General features: G+C 40.7%; 1 protein-coding gene across 7 annotated transcripts in view; it reads left to right on the top strand.

Moving 5' to 3' along the window:
• The window catches only part of LOC133546562 (TRMT1-like protein), a 34,987-nt gene that overhangs the window by 1,839 nt on the left and 22,826 nt on the right, over positions 1-10,322 (top strand). For 5 of the 7 annotated variants that reach the window (XM_061892330.1, XM_061892325.1, XM_061892328.1 and 2 more), the window contains exons 2-5: positions 2,603-2,698; positions 2,919-2,981; positions 5,953-6,066; positions 6,586-6,650. In XM_061892330.1, the coding sequence (XP_061748314.1) occupies positions 2,603-2,698; positions 2,919-2,981; positions 5,953-6,066; positions 6,586-6,650 (338 nt within the window). The remainder of the gene's footprint in view (positions 1-2,602; positions 2,699-2,918; positions 2,982-5,952; positions 6,067-6,585; positions 6,651-10,322) is intronic. The other 2 variants (XM_061892329.1, XM_061892327.1) reach the window with 2 other exon arrangements.

Here is a 10,322-nt window from a genome sequence, read left to right on the forward strand (position 1 = left end):
AGCGGGACTGTGGCTCCTCCTCCTCCACCCACATGAAACTTAAAACCTGCCGTTTTATGTCTTCTGCTTCGAACACATCGTCATTTGGCGCCCTCCTTGCCCCAAAATGTCTCTGTCAAACACGAGAAAAATAAACTTAACCCTTTTGAATAGCTTTTACCTCCGTTTGTTACAGTTTGTTGAGTTAGCTCCGGATTGATACATGGACATGACAAAGGAGGTATTCGATACCTCGGCGTAGGGCTGGGCGATATATCGATATACTCGATATATCGCGGGTTTGTCTCTGTGCGATATAGAAAATGACTATATCGTGATATTGGAGTATACGTTCTCACGCTGTGGGCATTACACTACAAGCTCTTCTCACTCTTTCTTGTCTCTCCTTCTCACAGAGACGTAAACCAAGCGCACATTCTTACATATGTCACGTGTGCAACGTCACATGCTCACGCGGAGCAGAGAGGTAACGACATTGTAACGTTAGCTGTGATATTAAAGGTGAGGTGTGAATCTGGTAACAAATGGAGGAAGAATGAATTCCGAAGAAAAACAGCCCGGGACCCATCGTCCGGCGATGGTTTGGCTACAAGCGGGAATATGTTCAACATTTATGCGGCAAAAGCGTTTCTACAAAAAGTAGCAGCACTGCTAATGTAGCAGAATTTGAAAAGTCATCCGCTAGAGAATGAGGAGTGCTTGAAACTCCGCATGTCAACATGCCCGGCCGGTGCTGCACCCACAAAATGCCGAAGCAACCATTTTCAGATAAGCGCCGTATGAAAAAAAAAGGTCAACAACATAAGGAGATAACATCCACAGGAACCTACCACATAGCGAAGGACATACACTATTTGATTTCCTATTATGGAGCTCATTTTTATTCGACAGTTATTGAAATATCATGTGTGACATCATGCACAAAAGTGCACTTTATTTATTTTTAACTATTGTAGTGGCGTTCTGTACAAAAAGTGCACATTAATTTAGTGTTGTTTTGATATGTCGTCTTAGTGACATCATGCACAAAAGTGCACTAATAGCTTGTTTTAAAATGTCTCTGACAATCTTGCACTTTTTGTTTTGAAATGACATGAATGTTTGTGCCACTGTTTAATAACTGTTTCATAAATACACTTTTGCTCAATTGACTTAGTTGTGATTTCCCTCTCTGCATGAAAGTTTAAAAGTAGCATATAGGAATGCAGTATGAAGAAGAATGTTTGAATGTAGACACATAGAATCATCATACTGCTGTGATTATATGCATCAAGTGTTCATTCAAGGCTAAGGCAAAATATTGAGATATATATTGTGACATGGACTAAAAATATTGAGATATCAAAAAAAGGCCATATCGCCCAGCCCTACCTCGGAAAGTTTACATGTTGTGTTTTTTGTTCAATCCCAGAAAGACTTTGACTTAAAGTTTAATCCTGGTTTTGTAGAGACACTGAGAATTTCTAGAGCTGTCTCATAATATCTGCCAATAAATGCTTTAAAATGTAATATCGGAATTTATCGGTATCTGTTTCAAAAAGTAAAATAAATGATTTTTCAAAACACTGCTGTACGTAGTGGTACACGGACGTAGGGAGAAGTACAGATCGCCAATAAACCTTAAACGCACTGCTTTTGAGTGCCGGCCCAATCATATAATCTCTACGGCTTTTCACACACACACAAGTGAATGCAAGGCATACTTGGTCAACAACCATACAGGTCACACTGAGGGTGGCCGTATAAACAACTTTAACACTGTTACAAATATGCGCCACACTGTGAACCTACACCAAACAAGAATGTTAAACATTTCGGGAGAACATCCGCACCATAACACAACATAAACACAACAAAACAAATACCCAGACCCCCTTGCAGCATTAACTCTTCCAGGACGCTACAGTACACCCCCCCCGCTAAATCCTATCCCCCCGCCCACCTCAACCTCCTCATGCTCTCTGTCCCAAATTCCAAACTGCTGTTTTGAGGCATGTTAAAAAAAAAAAGCACTTCGAAACTTCAATAATTGTTACTTGTTACATTGTTTAATGCATCCAGCGGGGAATCACAACAAATTTAGGCATCAGTATCGGTTGATATCGGAATCGGTAATTAAGAGTTGGAAAATATCGGAATATCGGATATCGGCAAAAAAGCCATTATCGGACATCTCTACCAGTTTCCTCAGAATTTTCAACAAACTTGAAGTGTTTTTTTCAGCGGATTATTTGTGATTTGTACATTTTCAGAATGTGCTTGTTCTATTTTTGGCCAAAGAAAACAACCGAGAAGTGTGTTTATTTTTAAGTTATCATGCCATGATTTTATTATTCCAGCCCACTTGGGAATAGATTTTCCTCCATGTGGCCCCTGAGCTAAAATGAGTATGACAACCCTGTTTTAAAGGCTAAACTATTCCTATTAATCTTAATGTTTATGGATTTTAGAACACTTTTTCGAAAGAGACTGTTATAAGTGTGTGTTTTTCTGGCACAGTTTACCTTTTTTTTTTTTTACCTGTCACTGAATCATTACTTTTAGAATAATTAGCATTTTTGTAGATGATAGAATGTTTTCTTAATCTTTCACATGTTTAAAGAAGCTGATGGCGAAGGTGAGCCCTCAACTGATGACGTTTCCAACAAGGCAGCAGAGAATGAAGCAGACAGCGACACCAAACCCTCCACCACTACTGGTGACCAAATACAACTCATGTCCACGACATGTTATGTGTCATTGCAAAGCTTAGTTTAATGATATACAGTACCTCATTACACTATACTTTTGTAACCACAGGCTACGTTAACACTCATTATTAGCTGTCATCTTGTAGCTAAGATAGTAAAGATTGCAACTTTGCAGCTTTAGGTGTCTTTGCATCAACACAGCTTCAGTAACATGTTTGTCGCCCACAGACCGACACATCTCCATCCAAACCAAACTGGAAGATCTTGAGATGCTGGTGGACCTCAATGGTGGTGAGTTAAAATAAAATGATAATTCACAATAGGGCTGTATGATTTTGAAAGAATAAATAAATGATAAAAGCTGCCTGGGTGTCTACAGGAGAGGTCCAAACATAGTTAGAGTCCCTATGACCTCAGAGGCTCAGCTGTCTTTCAGAAAACAGACAAAAGTAGGGGGGTTCATATGTGGAACAGCTTGGATCAGAACTGGGCAATTATTTTGACTCAGGCGCCAAATTTTGAGAAATAAATGTGTCTGGGGGCATATATGTCTATCTTTAGGAACAAAACCTCCCAATAATGTCTGATTGAATGCTTAAAACTTTATAACAGACCGCCTTAAAATAACGGAATGGAACTTTAGTTTTTTTTTTACTGAATGACACACCCTGAATGTACATGGAAATGTGGGATTTACAATATTAACCATGACCGATAAAACACTGAATATTGACAACATAAAAACATCACACCCCCTCTCAATCCTCATATTTTACAATCAAGCAAAATGCAACAAACGCAGTGAAATATGAACGCGAAGAGTTAAAAAAAACCCACCTACAATGTGATATATTTGATATGTCACTAAGCTTTAAAACTTTGTTGTAAAACTGTCCCCTTCTGCATCCGTCCCTGACACCCACATTTTAGGCTGGCCGCTCTGGAAACACTCTGTGGAAACACTCCCCGCCCACACTGCTTGGTGCCTCGTCTCAGCTGCCGTGACTTACATTACCATAGTAACTCATTACATGACCACAGTAACTCATTACATGACCATAGTAACTCATTACATTACCATAGTAACTAATTACAAACCCCGTTTCCATATGAGTTGGGAAATTTTCTTAGATGTAAACATAAATTGAATACATCCATCCATCCATTTTCTACCGCCTATTCCCTTTCGGGGTCGCGGGGGGCGCTGGCGCCTATCTCAGCTACAATCGGGCGGAAGGCAGGGTACACCCTGGACAAGTCGCCACCTCATCGCAGGGCCAACACAGATAGACAGACAACATTCACGCTCACATTCACACACTAGGGCCAATTTAGTGTTGCCAATCAACCTATCCCCAGGTGCATGTCTTTGGAAGTGGGAGGAAGCCGGAGTACCCGGAGGGAACCCACGCATTCACGGGGAGAACATGCAAACTCCACACAGAAAGATCCCGAGCCTGGATTTGAACCCAGGACTGCAGGAACTTTGTATTGTGAGGCAGACGCACTAACCCCTCTGCCACATTTTCAAGCCATATTCAGTTGAATATGCTACAAAGACAACATATTTGATGTTCAAACTCATAAACTTTTTTTTTTTTTTTTGCAAATAATCATTAACTTTAGAATTTGATGCCAGCAACATGTGATAAAGAAGTTGGGAAAGGTGGCAATAAATACTGATAAAGTTGAAGAATGCTCATCAAACTCTTATTGAGAACATCCCACAGGTGTGCAGGCTAATTGGGAACAGGTGGGTACCATGATTGGCTATAAAAACAACTTCCCAAAAAATGCTCAGTCTTTCACAAGAAAGGATGGGGCGAGGTACACCCCTTTGTCCACAACTGCGTGAGCAAATAGTCAAACAGTTTAAGAACAACCTTTCTCAAAGTGACATTGCAAGAAATGTAGGGATTTCAACATCTACGCTCCATAATATCATCAAAAGGTTCAGAGAATCTGGAGAAATCACTCCACGTAAGCGGCATGGCCGGAAACCAACATTGAATGACCGTGACCTTCCATCCCTCAGACGGCACTGTATCAAAAACCGACATCAATCTCTAAAGAATATCACTACATGGGCTCAGGAACACTTCAGAAAACCACTGTCACTAAATACAGTTGGTCGCTACATCTGTAAGTGCAAGTTAAAGCTCTACTATGCAAAGCGAAAGCCATTTATCAACAACATCCAGAAACGCAGCCGGCTTCTCTGGGCCCGAGATCATCTAAGATAGACTGATGCAAAGTGGAAAAGTGTTCTGTGGCCTCAGGAGTCCAAATTTCAAATTGTTTTTTGAAATAATTTACATCGTGTCTTCCGTACCAAAGGGGAAGCGAACCATCCAGACTGTTATCGACGCAAAGTTCAAAAGCCAGCATCTGTGATGGTATGGGGGTGTATTAGCGTCCACATCTGTGAAGGCACCAATAATGCTGAAAGGTACAAACTGGTTTTGGAACAACCTATGCTGCCATCTAAGCGCCGTCTTTTTCATGGACGCCCCTGCTTATTTCAGCAAGACAATGCCGAGCCACATTCAGCAAGTGTTACAACAGTGTGGCTTTGTAAAAAAAGAGTGCGAGTACTTTCCTGGCGCGCCTGCAGTCCAGACCTGTCTGCCATGGAAAATGTGTGGCACCATATGAAGCGTAAAATACGACAGTGGAGACCCCGGACTGTTGAAGGACTGAAGCTCTACATAAAACAAGAATGGGAAAGAATTCCACTTTCAAAGCTTCAACAATTAGTTTCCTCAGTTCCCAAACGTTTATTGAGTGTTGTTAAAAGAAAAGGTGATGTAACAGAGCGGTGAACATGCCCTTTCCCAACTACTTTGGCACGTGTTGCAGCCATGAAATTCTAAGTTAATTATTATTTGCAAAAAAAAATAAAGTTTATGAGTTGGAACATCAAATATGTTGTCTTTGTAGTGCATTCAACTGAATATGGCTTGAAAAGGATTTGCAAGTCATTGTATTCTGTTTATATTTACATCTAACACAATTTCCCAACTTATATGGAAACGGGGTTTGTATAATATATCAGTATATATTATATACTGTACATATATTATGTAAATATTACGTTTATATGTAATATTTTATATTGCTTTTAGTGTGTTTTATACCTGTATTGTCTTTTCCATCATTTGTAACTGAGCTACTGTGTGGAACAATTTCCCTCGTGGATCATTAAAGTTTGTCTAAGTCTAACATAAAAGGAGGATGCTCATATTTTTTTCCCTCCCATCAGCAGGACGTAAGTCCTGTCCCCTGTGTCCGGAGGAGAAGTTTAAAGCGTGTTACAACCACAAGCTGCGGAGACACCTGCATAACCTCCACTGGAAGGTCTATGTGGAATTTGAAGGTGGGAAATGAAAGACAGTAGTGGTTGTTTAAACAACTCAAATGTACTTCTAATGTATATACTTGTTCTTATGCTATCTGAACTCACTATGTTCTCTGCTGGCTGTACATATCCTACTAAATAAGACCTACACTGTTTCAATGTCCACATTTCTCTGTTGATGCAATTGTTGATGACCGAAGTTCTGATATCAACCAAAGCTCCTCATCCCACCCCCCGGATGGTAAATAATGTAAATAATTCAATGTACATACTATGATGATTAACTTGTGTGATGACTGTATTATGTTGATAGTATATATTTGTACCAGGAATTGATTAACGTGGACCCCGACTTAAACAAGTTGAAAAACTTATTCGTGTGTTACCATTTAGTGGTCAATTGTACGGAATATGTACTGTACTGTGCAATCTACTAATACAAGTATCAATCAATCAATCAATCAATGTTCACCCAGGCTTGGGGTGTTCTAGTAACACGTGTCCTTTTTCTCTATGGCTCTTTTTTACTTGTATTAGGCCAGAAGATGTGCATCTGCCATCTGCCTTGTAGAAATCCAAAACCAAGCCTGAGTGGAGAGCAGGTGAGTTGACGCTGAATGTATCATGTTCTGTAAAATGTCTTCCCTTCCAAATATGCTGTGCTTTACAGCAACCTCCTTATTCAGATTTTTGTTGTTTATTGCTGGGAATTTTTGCTGAGAAACAAGAAAATGGAATGCAAGTGCAGATTTTCATTATTTGTGTGTTCACTATAGTATTCATTTAATCAGAATCAGAATAGTTTTTATTGCCATTGTTTGAGAACAGGTTCACAAACTAGCAATTTTTCTCGGTGCAATGGTGCAACATAAAAGAGATATAAAACAGAATAGAATAACATGAGCTGTAACTGAGCTATCATATATTGTTATTGTTATTATTTACTATTATTAGTTATTACTTGTTATTATTAGAACAATAGACAAGCCCGCAGCTAAGTGGCAGCAGTAATAGTGATGTATTTAATAAACAGGGGCACTGTTCTACTAAGTAGTAGTAAGTACACTGCAGGAGGTGGAGAAATTGAGAAGTTTTTCAAATAAATAGATCTTAAATTAATAATAATTCAAGTCTGAACAATCGGGTCACGTTCATCCGACCCGCCACAGTTCTTCGCCAAAATAGACGGTCGCAAAAGTAATAGCGGGCAAATGAGCAGCAGACAGGTGACAAGAAGATGTTTTCGACATCAGGTCAATGTCCCACCACTCCTGTCACGCTCCTTGATCACACGTCTAAACAAATCCCAACAAGCGAGAATGAGAGACAAAATTCTTGCCCTCTTTTTTTCCTTATGTCCAATGCCAAACAATTTGAGTTTGAGTTCATTTATAGTTCCAGTTTCTCTTTTCAACATGTTCGAAAATGAAAAGGAAGAAGCAGAGCTTATTTAGTCCCATCCCTTTTCTTTGACATAACAGTTGCTAAAACTTTTGTTCACTTCCTGTTCTCAATTTGGTTAAGAAAATATTGACTCGGGTTGCACAAAATCTTTCAAATGTCCACAAATGCGATGCAGCGTGTGTGACGTCATGGACCCACTTTAGGGACATACCCTATCCATTTGCATTAAAAAATGTTTTTTTTTGTTAATGTTGATGCCTACAGAAAAAGATTGGACTCTGCATTGCGAGCGTATCTCTAGTCACAGACCTCCTGCAGTTGGCTGGTTAATACACATGGCAGATGTTGTTGCCGTTGCTCTTACCTCCTCAACAGTTTCAATGACAAAATTGTGAAAGTGGAGCTTTATTTCTTGTTCACGATCATGACTGACTGCAGATGTTAGTTTCTCTTTCGCACCATCAATTATGTTTTGACATGGCGACTTGTCCAGGGTGTACCCCGCCTTCCACCTGAATGCAGCTGAAATAGGCTCAACAACAATTTCAAAGTAGAAATGGTCTCAGCTAACGAGATGCTTAATAAATTGAGCGCGCTCCACCCAAACAAGACCATTGGCCTTGACAATATCCCCTCCAGATTCCTCATGGACTCTGCCACCACCATCGCCCCAATAATCACTCATATAATAAACCACCATTGCCCCAATAATCACTCATATCATAAACCTCTCAATCAAACAAGGCCAAGTACCCAAGGATTTCAAGTTACCAAGAGTAACCCCCCTTTATAAAAAAGGAAGCAAATTAGAACCTGGTAACCACCGACCTGTTTCTATTCTCAGTTCCATTTCCAAAGTAAAGGAGAAAATAGTTTATGAACAGGTTGATAGATACCTTGCTACTAATAAATTAATGTACAAATTCCAATCCGGCTTCAGAACTAACCACTCCACTGACACATGTCTTCTCTATCTGACCGACCACATCAAACATGAGGTGGACGCCACCAAATACTGCATTATAAATACTGCGGCATGGTCATGCTGGACATTATAAATACTGCGGCATGGTCATGCTGAACATTATAAATACTGCGGCACGGTCATGCTGGACATTATAAATACTGCGGCATGGTCATGCTGGACATTATAAATACTGCGACATGGTCATGCTGGACATTATAAATACTGCGGCATGGTCATGCTGGACATTATAAATACTGCGGCATGGTCATGCTGAACATTATAAATACTGCGGCACGGTCATGCTGGACATTATAAATACTGCGGCACGGTCATGCTGGACATTATAAATACTGCGGCATGGTCATGCTGGACATTATAAATACTGCGGCATGGTCATGCTGGACATTATAAATACTGCGGCATGGTCATGCTGGACATTATAAATACTGCGGCATGGTCATGCTGGACATTATAAATACTGCGGCATGGTCATGCTGAACATTATAAATACTGCGGCACGGTCATGCTGGACATTATAAATACTGCGGCATGGTCATGCTGGACATTATAAATACTGCGGCATGGTCATGCTGGACATTATAAATACTGCGGCATGGTCATGCTGGACATTATAAATACTGCGGCATGGTCATGCTGGACATTATAAATACTGCGGCATGGTCATGCTGGACATTATAAATACTGCGGCATGGTCATGCTGGACATTATAAATACTGCGGCATGGTCATGCTGGACATTATAAATACTGCTGGACATGCTGGACATTATAAATACTGCGGCATTGTCATGCTGGACATTATAAACACTGCTGGACATTATAAATACTGCGGCATGGTCATGCTGGACATTATAAATACTGCGGCATGGTCATGCTGGACATTATAAATACTGCGGCATGGTCATGCTGGACATTATAAATACTGCTGGACATGCTGGACATTATAAATACTGCGGCATGGTCATACTGGACATTATAAATACTGCGGCACGGTCATGCTGGACATTATAAATACTGCGGCATGGTCATGCTGGACATTATAAATACTGCGGCATGGTCATGCTGGACATTATAAATACTGCGGCATGGTCATGCTGGACATTATAAATACTGCTGGACATGCTGGACATTATAAATACTGCGGCATGGTCATGCTGGACATTATAAATACTGCGGCACGGTCATGCTGGACATTATAAATACTGCGGCATGGTCATGCTGGACATTATAAATACTGCGGCATGGTCATGCTGGACATTATAAATACTGCGGCATGGTCATGCTGGACATTATAAATACTGCTGGACATGCTGGACATTATAAATACTGCGGTATGGTCATGCTGGACATTATAAATACTGCGGCATGGTCATGCTGGACATTATAAATACTGCTGGACATGCTGGACATTATAAATACTGCGGCATGGTCATGCTGGACATTATAAATACTGCGGCATGGTCATGCTGGACATTATAAATACTGCGGGATGGTCATGCTGGACATTCAGAAGGCCTTTGACACCGTTAACCATGCTATACTGTTGGATAAGCTCCGAGCAATCGGATTCGACGAAACCTCATGGAGCTGGATGCAATCTTACTTGGAGGGGAGGAATCAGGTGGCAGAGGTGAACAGCACCGTGTCCCCTCCCCTCTCAGTAAGATGTGGAGTCCCCCTAGACAGTATACTAGGACCTTTACTGTTCCTAATATAGGTAAATGACATGCCATCAGCATGCCACTGTGAAGTGTTCCTGTTTGCGGATGACTCGGCCCTGCTGGTATCCGGCAAGGACAAGTCACAGGTGGAACAAATCCTCAGTGCTGAACTCCTCAATATTTGCACCTGGCTCGCTGACAACAAGCTATCCATACACTTAGG

This window comes from Nerophis ophidion, unplaced genomic scaffold (assembly GCF_033978795.1).
Source record: "Nerophis ophidion isolate RoL-2023_Sa unplaced genomic scaffold, RoL_Noph_v1.0 HiC_scaffold_32, whole genome shotgun sequence".
Taxonomy (NCBI): Eukaryota; Metazoa; Chordata; class Actinopteri; order Syngnathiformes; family Syngnathidae; genus Nerophis; species Nerophis ophidion.